We start from the raw sequence: 16,543 nt of genomic DNA, 5'->3' as shown, positions 1-16,543 counted from the left end.
TAAAAAGTGCTGGCTAGCCGTTACCCACTCTTAACTCGTTTCTATACGGGTCAGGGTTTTTATATCAATGGTTAAATTTTTCTGGAATATCCACATTATTTGAATATTATGAGGGTGAGCGCAAAAACACGTGGTGAGCTGAGGGTGTTGGTTGCTGGTGTTTTCAAGATGGAGCAAATTTTTTTGAGTAAAATATTTTAGAGTTAAAATTTCTCATGAAAAGACCCTGATTGCACCCGACTAGGCTAGTGCAAGATTAGATTATCTCAATGTATTTGGGATTAAAGATTGTATGACTTGTTCATCCGAAATAATAACCTGTTCCATTCAACACCTGCACAGATATTTATTTGAGGTGGTGATGATTTATTGAAGCTGATAATCTCTTCTGAAAGAACAACCGAAGCATCAAGAGCGGTTGCAAACAGCTCTTAAATTTACTTGACTTGAACCTTGTTTATCAATATATTTATATAGTAACTTTACTATGTTCCAGATTGGTCCAATAAACGCAAGCCAACAGATGGAAAGAACTGAATACAACATGGGAAGTAACTCAGCTTACCAAGAAGGATCGCAATTACAATGGGGCGAACTGAGCATTGATCTACTCCCCTTCCATTACTCAAATAATCAATTAACAATTCACTGTATTGCTCGAATACCCGATATCTACAAAGCCGAGAGTGAAGTCCAAGTGCAGGTTGGATTGAGGGAGCCTGTACCCGCCCAAAGTAAGTTACAATCACAACATTTTGTCATTCACCACCGAAAATTGTCAGGTGCTAGGGAGTGAATTGTCAGCCCCTCACAGGGATGAACATCCCCACAGGCGACGTGATACAACAGACCACCAAAAGATTCGGCTAGTGAAGCTTGTTTCCAACTTGGAAAGCTGGGAGGGCTTGACAGAGAAAGGGCTGCTAGCTCTTGACATAAGGCGAGGAGAGAGTGACTAGATGTTACCCAAACTTTGAGACATTGTAAACCGCTGACGTATATCACTAGGATAACACAGGACACACAAGACTCCCCTCACTTCTTGCGTGAATTACTTCATCCCACATCAACTAATCCTCTTTTCGTTGAGATAAAAAGGGTTCGATGATATTATTTGGAGGAAGTTTGCGAGGCTGAAAGCCCCGAGGAATAAATTGAATGAACATTCAATTATTCTCAGCGTCAATTACACCTATCACTGGTATCGATTTCATGGTCTGTTCATCAATCAGCAGACCATGAATACCTACTCCTATACGTTCTTCTCCGAATCTCATTATTTCTCCGTTTTATGGGAAATTCCTTGGGAGGTCTTGTCTGCAAGAAAAATAAGACAACGCACCATAACATTTTCCGACAATTCCCAGTAGTGACATTACGTCACTTCTCACGTATGAAATATTCCAAGTATGTGAGTTCCTCCATTTATGCATCAAATCCATAATATTTCCATTAAGTTTTCGAGTAGCATAACCCTCCTACATACATTTCAAACCCATCATGTTTTAACAGTAGGCCGGGGGTCCCATGTGGCATTGAAATTTCTCCACACTCTTCCTGTAACGAATCCTGCCAAAACTGTTACCATTCGCGTCTGCTCATATACATTTTCCTCCCATGAGCATCCTCCTCCACCCCCTGAAAACCCATTCACTCTCTACTTCTCATTTATTCTTGATACCTAAAAGTTTCCAACGCTTCATTTGGCGCTTCAACATTGATGCCCTCTCGTTATCAAAAACCACCACATAGCTGATTACTCGAGTTGTTTTATTCTCTTGTAAAGTTCATACTAGTCGTACGTGGAAGTCGTGTGATATGCCTGAACCAGAGAATCCTTATCGACTCGTCTTACGACTTGGCACTCAGTGGGTTGAAAGCACCCACTTGGTTGTAAGCCATCGCTATTCTATTCTGTCTCATACCTCCTCATCTTCGGAGCTCCGTAACCTCTTCCCTCGGCTCATCTCACACTCTCATCTCCCGTTGTGACTAGATAGGGAAATTCTAAGTGATAGTTGGAGGCAGGTAACGTCTCGAAATGCGTTTGCACCAAGTGCCGGATCTAAAATTAACTTGAAAATCAGCTGAAATTCCCGATTACCGGCATCATTAAGTCATTAAAGATAAGGTTTCTAGGCCTCTTCCAGCACCAACAGAAAACCGTAAGTGCTAGCTCACAAGATCTTGGCTCTCCTCCCACTGAAACGATTCGATTTTCTTCTGTATTTTTTACCCCACTCCATCTTTGTCAATTTCAGTTTTCAATGTACGATCAAATATTTGGCTTTTCCACTGCACGTCGGTTGGACACCAAAGAGCGCTCTCGAGAATTACGATCTCTGTAATCCCGTACCGATGGGAGAGAAAGAGAGAGCGAAGGTGGGATGAGGTGAGAGGGAGACGAGCAGGGTTATATACCCAACGTCGTATGTAACAGCTGCTTTTTCGTGTCGTGTATAGGTGAGGGTATACCCCCGAGGGCGAGAAAATATCGGAGATCGTTTCTCACGAGTTGATATATTGTTCAATGTATTTTTGCACACAGTTTCTTTTTCACCCACACGATCCAGAAACGTTTTGTGATATAAATACGGGGATTTTATATGTCTGATGCTGGTATTGATTGACTTTTTCAATCATTGGAACCCGGACTTTGGATTATTTTCCTCTCGAGGGATTTATAATCAGTTTTTCGATCAGTTTTGTCGGTCTGAATTCATCCGTTTTTCTCTGACACGAGAAAAGGGTGTGCACATATTGTTTTATATGGGTGTCAAAGTAGTCAACCCCATCGTTTCTCATTTCCATTGATTTTTAACTTACTGACAATACAGTAAAAAGGTGTCAACAATTGTTGCACAGTGGATCGATTCCCATGAATTGGTAAGTGAGATGAAGGCGTGGAAAATTGTTGCAGTAGATTTTCTGAAAGTGGCACCATCAATTTTTTCCCCCGATGTCGGACTTCTGCTACTCGTCGCCCTTATAAAATCTTATAATGTGAAATGATGTCGTGATGTCTCCAGATGAATTTATCAAGCACCCCTGAACGTTTGAGATAAACTTCTTTTTACTTTTCTACTTGTTACAGTAACTTCAGACAGCAACAGAGCCGTCTACGATGCGTACCTCATTGCAGTACTATCACTACGTGCACTCCATTCATTTTTAAGATAGTCATGGAACGTTTGAAATTTCGTGGAAGTATTGCAGCACGAAAAAGGCCAAAACTAGTCACCAAATGAGATAACGAGAGAGACGCAATAAAATGACATGACGATTTCAAGGAATAAACTATTAGAGAGGATTTTCATCCGATGAAACGAAAGAGAGAATGAAAAAAAAAATGTTTCAGATAAGAGAGATAAAGGATTGTCGGAATAATTGTTAATCGACGTCGATTCATGTAACTTTTATATAGGTTTGATTATAGAGTTAAGATGTGAGGCCATGTACAAGAGTTTTATAGAAAAAAAAAACAATTTTTTATTTTTTGCTTCGTTAAGGTATCATCGCCATTGATTATCCTCATTAATTTATCTAAGCTTTATGGCGTTATTAAGACTGTTTTCTTTATCGCGATTGTTAACCGAGAATGTCAAAATTACATGATAGAAACTTGCTGGATAAAGTATTGAAACTATTCCTAGAGAATTTGATCGATAAAGTTATGATGAGGTTGTTGTCCGTCGATAGAATGTCACAATTTTGACTAGAACTATGACCTGGAATTTGATGTTGAGCAATATTACAGGGCCATGCATTGAAAAATATGGAGTGAATCAATATTCTTCCAATTTTCATATTATTTTGATGGACAAATGGAGCTTGATCAATTCTCAAATATTTTCACCAAAATGTGTGTTCACCAAGATACTGTTCACATTCGTTATCATAATAGTGATGAACATGATAGCGACAATGCATCACATTAAAATCAAAATAAATTAATAAACATGATAAAATTAATTTGTTCATGAACCATTCAACCATTGCGACCCTTGCAGACATCACGAGAAATATCAGCACATATATCTGATACATTCCAAATGATCACGAATGTCAACATCCGCGATTTCATCATTAAATAGTGTCAAGAAATTACCAAATTCAATTAAACTGACATGCCAATTACAATAATCAAAGTTCAATAATAAACAGCATTTCGTGGATAATGCGAAAACACCGTGTACTCATTCAGAGATAACTTCAGGTAAAAACAAAGAGTCGACTTTTTTTTACCCCAGTTTGCTCCGCGAATAATGAAAAAAAAGATGATCCAATTAAAATGGATAAAAAAATCCTATCGAGCAAATGCGAGCCATTGAATCTTCGCAGCACGTGTGTTCAATTTTTTCAGTGAAACAGAAAATGTAATAATAGTTCAGCATCTGTTTGGCAATTTTGTGTAAAAGTGAGGAGCATGTAAAGGAGAAAGAGATAAAAAAATCCAACTTTCCTTCAAATTGAAACCACTCAACGCCCCATTCACGTTCTTTTTCCCCCCCCCTCGGAGTATTTGCACGTATTTGCGTTGTTCGAGAATGCGGAACGCTGCCAGAGATTCAAAGGGGGATAAAGATGCGCGAGGGAGTTACAAACACACGTACGTAAAAGAAGTAACGAATAGGCACTGAGAGACTCATCTCGCGGTGATTCAAAAATATCTCCTCGACATGTATTTCTTGTTTCGATGAGCAACGCATATATATTAGAACATTTTTAAGCTGATAACGGTAAAAAAAAAATGAAACGAAGAAAACGACTTCTGTTATGGTCGATATTTATTGTTGTGTATAAAAGAAATAAACTTATCGATGGAAACCAAGACTGTGTAGCAATTTTATCACCACCAATTCCTTTCAGGCACAGTATTATCCTCATGAATACCTGAGCATTAACTCAGAGCAATTGCAATTGGTATGAGTTCTGAAGTGACACTGAGGGTAGGCCAAAAGGGGAGGAAAATAAACGGTAATATACAAAGCGAGAAATGATAAGACATTGGTCCACAACCTCACCCTCACCAAGAGCTCTCCAACTGATTCAAAATAAACTTTGTTCCTAGCAATATTCTCCGTTTACCTGCCTCTTGTATTTCCTACTAGACCGCATAGTGAACAAAGCTCATTGGCGATCTCCCAGTGCATGGTATCAATGTTTGATACCGGTATTCTCTGTGAATATTACACATACTGGTGGTTTATACACTTGAAATTCAAGTGTACGCACACACATTTAGGAGTGAAGACGACCAAATGTTGGGCACCTCGAGGTTTCTATTCAACTGAATGGGAATTGAATACAGCCCTTATGTACTGAGCATATCCTGTTCCTTGAATTTCTCATTTTACATAAGTAACTGGAGCCTCAATAACGAGCAAGTGTTTAATTACAATCTATTCCGGGTTTTCTGATGGAATGAATGTGAAGTATAAAGCAATATATCTTCATTGAATTGCAGGGTTCATAAGTACCAAAAATTTGTAACCACTTTTTGAAATAATCACAGCAGAAATCACTGAAATTACTTGGAAAATACTCGAGAGTACTTAAAATCACTTCAAGATGCGAATAAACAATCTGAGAATGATTTGATGCTCTCTACTTAACGAAATTAAATTTCACATTCATAGGTCATTTTTACATTCACCCAATTCACCACTAAATTTCACCGTTTCACTTCATACAACGTTTGTGGATTACTTCGAGATCCCATTCGATTGGCTGAAATGGTGCACTTTCCTGGTACTTCAGAAATTGCTAGAGTCCAATAGGTTTCTTGCAAAATAAACATGGGGGATTCGTCAAAGTACATAAAGGATTTTTAGCCTCGTTTGTAATCGCGCAAAGGATGAGTTGAATGTACCTAGAAAATTCTGGAGAATAGTCAAGATCACTCACGCATTTGAATAATCTATTGGAGAATCATTCAATCGCTTGTACTTGAAGAAATTGAACAGTAAAGCCCTTTGGGATTTCCCCTTTGAGTCGGATATCTAAACAATGTATCGTCTCGCTGAGAATAATTTTTCAAATTCACATGAGGATTTGATCTGATCATTTCTCATTTCAATTACCATCCAATTAACATTTAATTCTTTCGCGGTATTAGTCGGATGATTGATGGAAAAAAAAATTATCCAAAAGTACAGTAAATCAACGGAAATACGGTATTAGATGATGATGTGATCGTTTCTCCTTGACAAAATAAAAATGTAAATTGTTCTGGTATTTTTGCTTTCACTCGAACCACCGCTAAACTACATCGTTTCATCAAATACAACATTCCCGATTCACTCGTAGATTCGATTCGATTGGCCTAAATGTCGTGCTTGCCTTGAGCTTCACGAATTGCCATTCCACATTCAATTGAAGGGGGAGTTCAAATTCAGGATGAAGTAGAAGCAGTTAGGTTATATACCATGGTAAGGTACATGGCTCTATATAAGAGTACACAGACTCACAATATGACCCCTCCTTGAATAACACCTTTATGGGTTCGTTGGAACGAAAATCCAGAGCGCCGAGTTTTGATTCTACGGGAAGAATGTTACGAATCACGAGCACAATGGATGGTTTCAAATGTAGGTGAGACAGATAGGGAAGGTGAACTGAGGGTGGAATAAAGCATTTGATTCGAGAAGAATCGAAGGTAAAGACGGTGAAAAAGAAAACGAACAGGCTCTTGTCAAGATAGATTGATCGGGGGTGAGGAGTTCAGTATGCGTGAATTCTTCGAAGAATCGAGAACAAGCTGTCGTTTTTTTTCTTATCACAACTCTTTTATCTAAAGCAATTGGTCGAGTAGAAATTAGTAGTTCAACATGTTAAGGTAGAAAATGGCCCTCTTGTCAGCAGCATATTCGTCTCGCATAAAAAAGAACTACAAACGTTTACTGGATCCCCCGTCACAATACCTTTACTGAATTTCCCCTCGCTAATCTTCATCCTTCTCATCTGTAAGGAGGAAACTCGATGGTATAAGCCTCATGAATTGTACTTCCTCGTTTCTATACACCCCTACGAATTCTGTCTGTTAATTCGTACGCGGGAGAGCCTCGTTTTGTTGTACTAATATCCTCATCCGATCCACATTCACATTATTCACAATTGAAATCAAAATGATTTAACTTACGTTATACTACATAATAAACGCATGAGCTTGAAGAAATTAAAGCAAACCTGGGGGATTAAATAAATAATTGGATACCCTTGAAGTCCTGGAGCACTTCAACCTACCACACACGAAATGATAAGCACCACCATACCCATCATTAATGCTACGGAGAAAATACGCGAATGAGCGCAGAATTTTATCGTACGGCATTTGGGTCAGCAATATATATGGACTAACTGCGAACCCATGACAGACCACGAAATAAGTATATGATGTTCATGGATGACCGACTTAATAAGGGAAAAAAGACATTGGGAAGAATTATGGTCTGTCGTTTAGACACCGTCTTGTGCCCATGAGGTTTTATTATTTTTTGGCAATCTCATGGCTAGCGAATAGGGTGTCATCTTCGTTCTTTAGTTTCAGGCGACTTGAGACCCTAGCCAATATTCATTTTACGGCTGTTCATTTGTCTCGCCTTCATAGATCCTTCCCCTTTAGTCCAGTTATTAATGGCCAGTAATTACTCAGCTGAATCTTACTCAGAGAAATTTACAAATAGTTACTCGAAGAACTCGGAGAAAAGGACTGAACAACAGTATGAAGACAGGTTAACAGAAGGGGATGAGGTTTACACTCTGGTGCTCACCTCCATCGGGATCTCACTCCGTCCACTACTGTGTATAGTCCAACCATTCATCTTTCAGACGATGACAAGTGATGCTGACTGATGCTCCCCACATACAAGCGTTCCTTGTAATGGAGTATTTCCAACATCAGTGGATTCAGAAGAAAATTTATATACGACACTTCATTCTTTTTCCTTCAACATTTCTACACTATATTCTGACCTGTGAATGAGGAATTTCATCACCTTTCATGGTAATTCTTAGAGGTGAAAAAAAACTCCGGTAAACGGTAAAATCGCGAAATGGAATTTTGCGCTTGCATTGACGAGGAAATGATGAGTTCAGGGGGGGGGGGAAGGGAGGGGATGGAGGACGTAAATACTCGTTACTACCGGGGGAGTAATTTCACAGAACCATTTTCTGAAGACAGTTTCGATGCAGGTGTATACAAAATATTTTGTATACAGTGTGTAATCAAAATCCCATTTCTGGTTGCACGGGAGGTATGAGCGTTGACAAAAAAAATCGTACTTATGAGCACTTTTTATGGTTGAGTTTAGGATGTTGGTGTTTTATGGGGCTTGTTCCGTCACCTGGGTGACTGAACATACCGGAATGCCGGTGAAAAAGAAGGCCCTAGCAACGGTGAAACGTACTCGAGATGAATATGTATTACTGGCATCAGGAATCCCGGGTCTGATCAATGTGGAATCATCAATAAATCGTCTGTGGTTGAACCCTACCCTGTAATTCGATGTGTTTCCCTATTGTTAGATCGAACCAGAGTTAGACTAATTGAAATATAATCGGAATTGATTGATCTGCATTGAGCCTAAATTCCCTCCTGAGAGTCTGACTATCCATTGGGAAATTCCCCTTGGTGTCAAATTTCCACCTGACGTTACTTAAAATATCGGAATTTTGAAAGATAGATAGCATGTATAGATGCTACGGGACCCAGATATTGAATTATATTCAGTTGCCAAAAGAAAAATCGAACGATCTGATCTAGGAAAGAACTATACGAAATAGTCTTCATTTCCAAATTAGAATTGGCTGATTCTAGTGAAGCTCCATTACAAGTGTGTATGTAGAAGATTTTATCTAGTAGTCAAACTATACCTAATCGTTAACTAGACTGTCTCTCTCAAACTTGAATCAGCAAGACCAAGACTCAATGAATTTCATAATCCCCCAAATTTATGAAAATAATTACCTACAGACTATAATCCACCGCGAAGCAATTGTGATAATAGTTGTACAATACAATACCGGCTCTAATTACGAGAGGCACAACTATATTTACTACGATATTATCAGATATATCAGAATTCATCGTTGCAGAGGGATAACACAGTTATGCAGCGAACGATGCGTTAAATATTGAATTAATCCCGGGTTGGTATGAACCCACGGGCAAACTCCCGGATATGGATCAAGTAAATTACCTGGTGAGTATGCGTACCAATTTTCTGAATGAAAAAACCGTGGAGCTTCACAATCAATATGCGGTCGATTGTGGTATATGCAAGAAACGCATGCACAATTTCAGTGGTTAGTTATTCTGACCAATTATCGAGTTATCTTTCTACTTGGACACATCTTTTTTTATCATTGTTTTGGTTATTAATATTGACATTGGAGAGATTCCATTTATTTGCCGTGAAAATGGAGCGCAAGGCACATAAAATAAAAAAAAAGATCGAAAAAATGGAACTATTTTTAATTAGATCGACTGGGGGTAATTAAGAGAACTGATCCTCACAAAGTCAGAGAAATCCTCCACTCTACTAACTTTCTCCATACGACGATTTAATTGTATCGAACGGGGCTTCTTATCTATTATCCTGATTCATTAATATTTAAAGAATCGTGGTGGCGCTTGAAAAGCCTCGGTTAAAGTAACTGAGTCGTTCGACTTTTTTTTATCAGTGTAATGACTTCAATATTTTACTTCATGAGTGCACACTCGCGACTCCCAAATTTCGCAAGTTGACAGTGAATTTTTTCTTTCAACAAACCGATCCACGACAGCGAAATAAATGACTAGTTTCAAGTTCCGTGAATTTACACACGTGAGAAAATATCTTAGAATATTGAAAAACTCACCATTTTCCAGCTCAGCGGCCCTTCATCTGTCGATCGGTATAAATGCTCTCTCAATACACACTCAGGAACGCATTATCACAAACGTTTAACTCCACCTCCATCAGCAATTGAAGCACTACCCAGAATTTTGTTTCCAACCTGAAATGAATAACGACCACTCCATTAAATTCAAAAAGCCCGGGTAATCATGGCTCATTTGCATGTATAAATTAATAGGCATTGAACGATTTCATAGTACCTACACACTGTAACGATAAAAACTGAAATATTCATCCACCGCTGTGGTAATTACTGTTTTCATTGGAAATAACTTGTTAGTTATCATATTAAAATTGAATGTATACTAAAGGACAGTATAAAATGTTAATTCTGATGACGAAATCATCCATAATCGACGAGATAATTAGGGTAATGAGGTTGTGGAGAGTGAATCGTGGGGTGTCAATATTGATCAAAAAAATATTTTCCTCGGACGATTATATGGTTATAATTTTCCAAGCGACTTTATCTGTAAATCGACATTGCTTGTACCAATTTTTCACACATTAAATTGCGCTACAATTTTGATTGTATATGATACATATCTATTGGGTTGCTAGTTAATACTGATTGCTTCCAGATTTTTTTCGACCAACTATAACTGCAAAAGGAGACTTGAATTTATCAGTTGAAATATTGTCCACAGAAAGACCACCAATTTTCGTGAATGAGGGCGAAGGGAGAAGATTCATGTAATACTTCTTCCCTATTCTCTCATCCGATGCCAAGCTAGGTGAAATCGTTGAACGGAATTAAGCTCATAATTTAGTGGTTTGGCTCGCTTCACGCCTTCACCCACAAGAGCCACATGCGGTTAAAAGTTCAAGCGGGCTTGTGCCGAGGGCTTATTTCGCAAAAAAAATATATAATAAAAAGATAGGTGGGTACGTCTGAGAGTGTGAACTCTATTTATTATTCATTCAATTCCGAATGTGGAGGCTCGATTGCTGTGTAAATTGAATGAACAAGTTGTTTTGAGAAAGAAGAAAATGAAAATTCCCGTATTTATGAAAGCGTAATGAAATTAATGAATTCCATACACGAGAGCTATAAAATGCTCCCCCTCTGTGCACTTCAATTGGACAGGAAGCAAGGGTTATCACGGAGTGAAGAATATGCCGCGAAATGCTGACAAGACTTAGTGTCAACAAAGCAGAAAGAGAGGAGATAAAGGCGAAACGTGGAATGGAAGTTCGCGTGTAATACGTTGGCTCTCATATTTTACGAGCTGTTCGTGAGTCTCATCTATATCGGATTTCCTATAGGCCAGTATTTTTTGCACACGCTGCTCCTGTCACCGTCCCAATGCCCCCCCCCCCACGTTTTTTTTCGTTAATTCCCGGTACATTTGATCGGATAATGTGAATCCTTTTTCGATGGACGACGATGAAGATTTCGAGTCATAAATATTTATGAAGCGAACAGATTCACTGGAGGATGAAAGCTTTCACGAGACTGATTGCATTATGAAGTGCACATGGTCCCATACTTGAAATGGAGAGTTACACTTCAGATACAGTTGATTTAACTCGAGATTTAATTTGAAAAGTAGGTGGAGACTTTGTCTTAAGTCTTCTGCTTCGCCCAAACTCTATACTACCAAAATAACCAATGATTTTGACAAACGATTACCCTTTCGCAGTACAGCCTATCCCTAAAATCCTTCCCAAAGTGTGTATTGTTGCACCGCCAAAAAACATATTTCTGAAAAGATAACATTCAGAAGTTATGAAAAAAAAATTGATAACGTGGAATGAGCCTGGTAGATAAGACCAGAAGGGAATGAAAGAGAAAAGTCGAATAAAGGAACTGGTAAAAAAGATTGTGACTAAAAGTCAAGAAGAAAATTAAGGGAATGAGTCAGTGCCACCTGCAGTAGACGTCTTTTCATTCGTTTTGTCGTCGACTAGAAGTAAAGAACAACGTCGTTTAAGTCTTTTGTGCCAACGAACTCGACCCTCGTACTATCCTTTAAAAGCCGAGAATCACAGTTCGTACACAGGTAGGTGAAGAAGGGAGGAAGTATGTCTGTATGTGTGTCCAAGATTCTGGCCAGAAGCATCCCTTTCCGGGCTCTTTCTTTTTCACCAAATAACTATGGTACAGGGTATCCCGAGGACTCCTTCTCTTACGTCTCTCGTATCTCGTAACGCGGAGCGACTTTTCCGCTCGTTGCTTTTGTGAAAAGAGAATGCGATTGGAGAAGCAAGTACAGATCCACTGTACTGTGGACAAACAGACTCTTGGTATCGTGAGACGTTGGTGAGGACAATTGTTGTACACACATTATGTACGTTCTCTCGTTATCTTCTTTCTCTCATGAGTGTTGACACCTTGAAAGCGGCACCGAAATAATTGTGGGATTTAAAGGGTATATCATACTTGAAGGTTTTGGTTGGAACAGTGAAGATGTGGCTGGATTGCATATTTGGCATTTTTCAGGTTCTTTCTTAGACACCAGACCATCGAAAAATAAATCTGTATTTCAAGACCATCGACCAGATTTGCCTGATAAAAATAATACTAAGTTCTTCCCTGGCATCTAAGAATATCACCAACAGCCATAACATCGCAAAATATCTCCAGTCCCACGCAAATGTCCCCCAATTTCCATAATGATGAAGGTCATTTGAGATTTGTCCTCCTTTAATATTCGACGTAGTGTGATACAAAGTAACTTCAGAGAATATTCCATGTTTTACCAGGAATAATGTAAGAATTGTTGGAAGCATGGCCTGGGGGTAAATATGCACTATCACTATTCTCCAGGTGCTCTTATAACGACTAAATTGAGTGCATAAAAAGAAAGGCATCTCTCATTTAAACCAACAGAGCAATTGCTCTTATTCGTGGATGACTTTTTTGGAAGCGAGTTAAAGCACAAAGGCTGAATGATGGCTTTTGTCGATGTTATCATTGCAATTTGAATGTCAAAGCAGGTCGAAAAACGTCTGGTCCAGTGCACTGTGTAAACTTCATGGTAGACCCAGCCGAAACGGTGAGAAGGAGCTGCATGGACAAGCACTGATACATATTCGCGCATGTGCATTAACGTATAGAGTAACAGCATATGGTTATCAGACGCTAGTGAAAATCTCTCTTGGTCGGAGACCACCAGAAAAACTGGTCTCTTCCAGACAACTTAATTTAGAAATTAGTCACAGCCGCCCTCGGATCCAGCCGATCTGAATGTCTGACATTGATGAGCTGAATGATAGAGACATAGCAAAATCCATATTTCCCTGTATTGACACTCACTTCGTTCCGGTATATAATCGGCTTTTCGTCAGCAAAGAAAACAATCGTTCAACCGATAACCATTTTTTTTCTTTCTTTCTCTTTCCTCAAGGAGCTTTTTAGAATTAAAAATGGTACTTACGTATTCAGATATTCATGCAATTACCGGAAAAGTTCTTAAGTAGGAATTATCATGGACGATGAAATTCGATGCTACAGAGTAAACTGCACCGCCAAGCTGAATTTCTAACGCTTTCGAATATGAATTCTCATGTAATTCAATTTCAAGTAGCTCGAGAAAATTCAAGGAGTGCTGGTATCTTCTTACCGTCACAGTTAATTAATCCAACGTATTAATCATCACCACGATAGTCGTTATATTTTTGGGTGATTTATCCCGAGCCTCATCATAAATCATGGTTTTTCTGGTAGCGGAGAGTTACGTTTATTTTCAACGATCGGGGCAAATCCGGGGAGAAAATTAAATCAGGTATTAATCGGCGGGAAAAAGCTGGTGTACCTGATAATTCGTCAGTCTTCAGGTAGTAATAGAATGCTTGGTTCATCCCTTGTTAGTGATCACTTGTCTTTGTATGGGCGTCTGATCAGGTTTCGGGGCTCTAACGTAATATAGTATAACCGCAAGTTAATTAAATGAATCTATTTCGCCGCATTGCGTGGTATCAGCTACACTAAAGCCATATGAAATCAACCCCTCACTATGATTGCTCTGGTCAAATCGACTGCTATCAGGTGTATTCCTTCGATGTTCTAATAAAATTACATACCTCCCCCTTACCCCTAAAGTGAGTAATTTTTTCTCACTTATTGTAATTTGGTAGAACAGTTATACGTTCAGGAACTAGAATTTCTCAACGACGGTAATTTCAGACTAGGTGGATTCGTGATAGTAGTCGGTAGTTAATGCCCATTCCCCGTCACTACCGCTGGGGTAATAACTGTGCCATAAGATGTTGAACTCGTGTTAGTGCGATTCATCGAATGGTAGACTCCACACTCACTATCACGAAAAAAGCAGGAGGGAGAGGGTGAATCCACATCTGTATACAGTAGTATTCGTAGTTAGTAAGTGAGGAAAATAGGGAAAACTGTACAAAAGAAGAAACACCCAGGTCACTAAAGATTGAAGTACATTGGAAAAGAAGTTAATTGGCTTTCTGTCCGGGTGAAACGGCAACGTTAACGGATAGTGAATGAGGGCCCATTCCCCAGATGAATGTTCGAAGAGCAATGTGTAGTGTAATCTATGATGTAATTATCAACTTGTGTAAAAAACCTAGCGATTGTGGTAAATTTATCTCAGCGCATTCAGCGCTGTTTCCCTTATCATTCATTGAATCTAAATAGATGATTCATTTGGATGACATATTCACCAGATTGGAAGATATTCCGAAGACTACACTGACAGAATGAGTCATTAATTCCAAGCTCGATTCATGAGCTCTTAATGAATGCTTATTCGAAGAGAATTACTATTTAATGAGATCGTATAAACTCTCTTCAACAACCAAATCTGTTATAATTTATTCTATTTTATCTAATGTAGGGTTGTACCTAATTCTATATTCACCGGATTCGGTTTTACCCGCCATCAATGTTCCTGGAGATTTTCGTCAAATGCACCAGTGTAACCTGATCAGGTCGAGAGAATGAAAAATCAAATATAAAAATAGCGAATTTGGATCGTATTCAAGTTAGTATTAATACTCCCCTCGTAATTCCTGACATCTAATCGTTTACTGATAACGAAGAATCAGTTCAGGTATGAACCGATACCTGAAGTACCCCATATATTGTCATCAACGATATCGATTCGATTTCAGTCGTCCTTGCCATCCAATATCTCTAAATTCTCTCTCAATTTTTTCCCTCAAAATACAATTTATTTTCTTCCATTAATCACCTGTACACGAATTGCTCACCCCTATTTTTTTGGAAGGTAAAGACGAACGCACGCCATAAATAACGGATGAAAAAAAAACCAACACACACATACACAAAAACGCACGCTACAACGGTTGAGTGAAATTTAGGTAGCATGCAAACAACATTTTCAATATTCTCCCTTGTTCTCTGTATTTACCAATCAATTGCTCTATGACTCTGTGTTTTCATCGATATGAAACTTGTGTGGAGTGAAAAAATAAAAACAATTAAATCACAAACAGGCTACAGCCATTGCTAAACGGTATTCTCAGTGAAGCGGCCACTCTCGTCGTGCCCACTTAGCCGTTGGGGGGAATTTCGTGAACACAATGAACGCCCGATATGCATGCGATCAGCAGAGTTTTTCATTCCGCCCCATCCCCCCCGCCCTTTTTCTGATGTTCCACGATAAGGGATATAACGTTCAAGGGACTGGCGCGACTGGATAGTGAATGACGATCCATCACATGAAACAAATGGGAGAACAAAGAAATATCAGAGCGACGATATCTTCATCACCGACACTTCTCACTTCGATGTTGATATCTCGTGCAGGAAAAATGTCGCCCTTTGACGATGATTTCCGGCGCATTTGTCAGCGAAAAAATATCAAACGAGACTGTTAAGATAATTTTTGCTTTATGAAAATACATCATCAAACTATGGAGTTGAATATGGGATAAAAACTTCATGTTTCAACACTTTGGTAATTGAATTTCGTCATTATTAAACTTTGCAATCAAATAATTACAATTTCAAAATGACTCTGAGGGTGGAGTTTCCATCGTTTTACGGCTGGACAGTTATTAACCACTTACACATGGGAGTGTATTGCCGGGTGAAGTTTCATACTACAGAGAATTTTCGAACTATTCAGTTATATATTTGGTCCGCAGTAGTGTCGCTGTGGATATTATTTATTTTCAAACACAACGAACAGGAAAAGCTGTTGTTTTGGAAAATTAATAAATTTGTGATGCTCGTGTCTGACATTTCATTTGTATTTTCCGCATATTAGTGACTATTCCCCGGGTTGTTTACATTACAACTCCTTGTTAAATGTTCCTACTAATCATTAGACTGATTTTGCTTAAAATAATATTTCATCGTTCCACAGCAGGCGGCATATTGGCCGAAGCTCGGGGAATCGGGAGTTGGCAAATTCATAGTAAGTCAAATATTGACTGCGTCCCTTAGGTTGACAAATCTATCGTGAATTATAAACAATTTCCAGTCGGGAGCAAAGCATCGAGATTGGATGCATTCACATACAAACATATAATTTCCAGGTAATTATAACACACACCCATAAAGTATTCCGAAATACTGAAGATTTTTTGACTCCCCTACATTTAACCCTTCTATCCCCCAAAAATACCTGACACGAGTACCTTGCACGTGCAAACAATAATGCAAGCTCAACTACCCCCTCACACTCTACCTCATTTATGATGTTAAC

General features: G+C 38.8%; 2 protein-coding genes across 10 annotated transcripts in view; one reads left to right on the top strand and one right to left on the bottom strand.

Annotated features, from left to right (window-relative positions):
* The window catches only part of LOC135167480 (uncharacterized), a 47,620-nt gene extending 42,789 nt beyond the window's left edge, over positions 1-4,831 (top strand). Inside the window, exons 5-6 of the mRNA XM_064130725.1 lie at positions 497-734; positions 3,095-4,831. Coding sequence (XP_063986795.1) covers positions 497-734; positions 3,095-3,180 — 324 coding nt within the window. The 3' untranslated portion in view covers positions 3,181-4,831. The remainder of the gene's footprint in view (positions 1-496; positions 735-3,094) is intronic.
* The window catches only part of LOC135167414 (lachesin), a 310,790-nt gene that overhangs the window by 220,850 nt on the left and 73,397 nt on the right, over positions 1-16,543 (bottom strand). For 8 of the 9 annotated variants that reach the window (XR_010299853.1, XR_010299852.1, XM_064130636.1 and 5 more), the window contains one exon: positions 9,862-9,999. The exons of the other annotated variant lie outside the window; for it this stretch is intronic. The gene's annotated coding sequence lies outside the window, so the exon portion shown is untranslated. The remainder of the gene's footprint in view (positions 1-9,861; positions 10,000-16,543) is intronic. 9 annotated transcript variants of the gene reach the window in all.

This window comes from Diachasmimorpha longicaudata, chromosome 1 (genome assembly GCF_034640455.1).
Source record: "Diachasmimorpha longicaudata isolate KC_UGA_2023 chromosome 1, iyDiaLong2, whole genome shotgun sequence".
NCBI classification, from domain to species: Eukaryota; Metazoa; Arthropoda; class Insecta; order Hymenoptera; family Braconidae; genus Diachasmimorpha; species Diachasmimorpha longicaudata.
The sequence above is the reverse complement of the archived record's forward strand: the minus strand, read 5'-3'. Positions and strand labels throughout refer to the sequence as shown.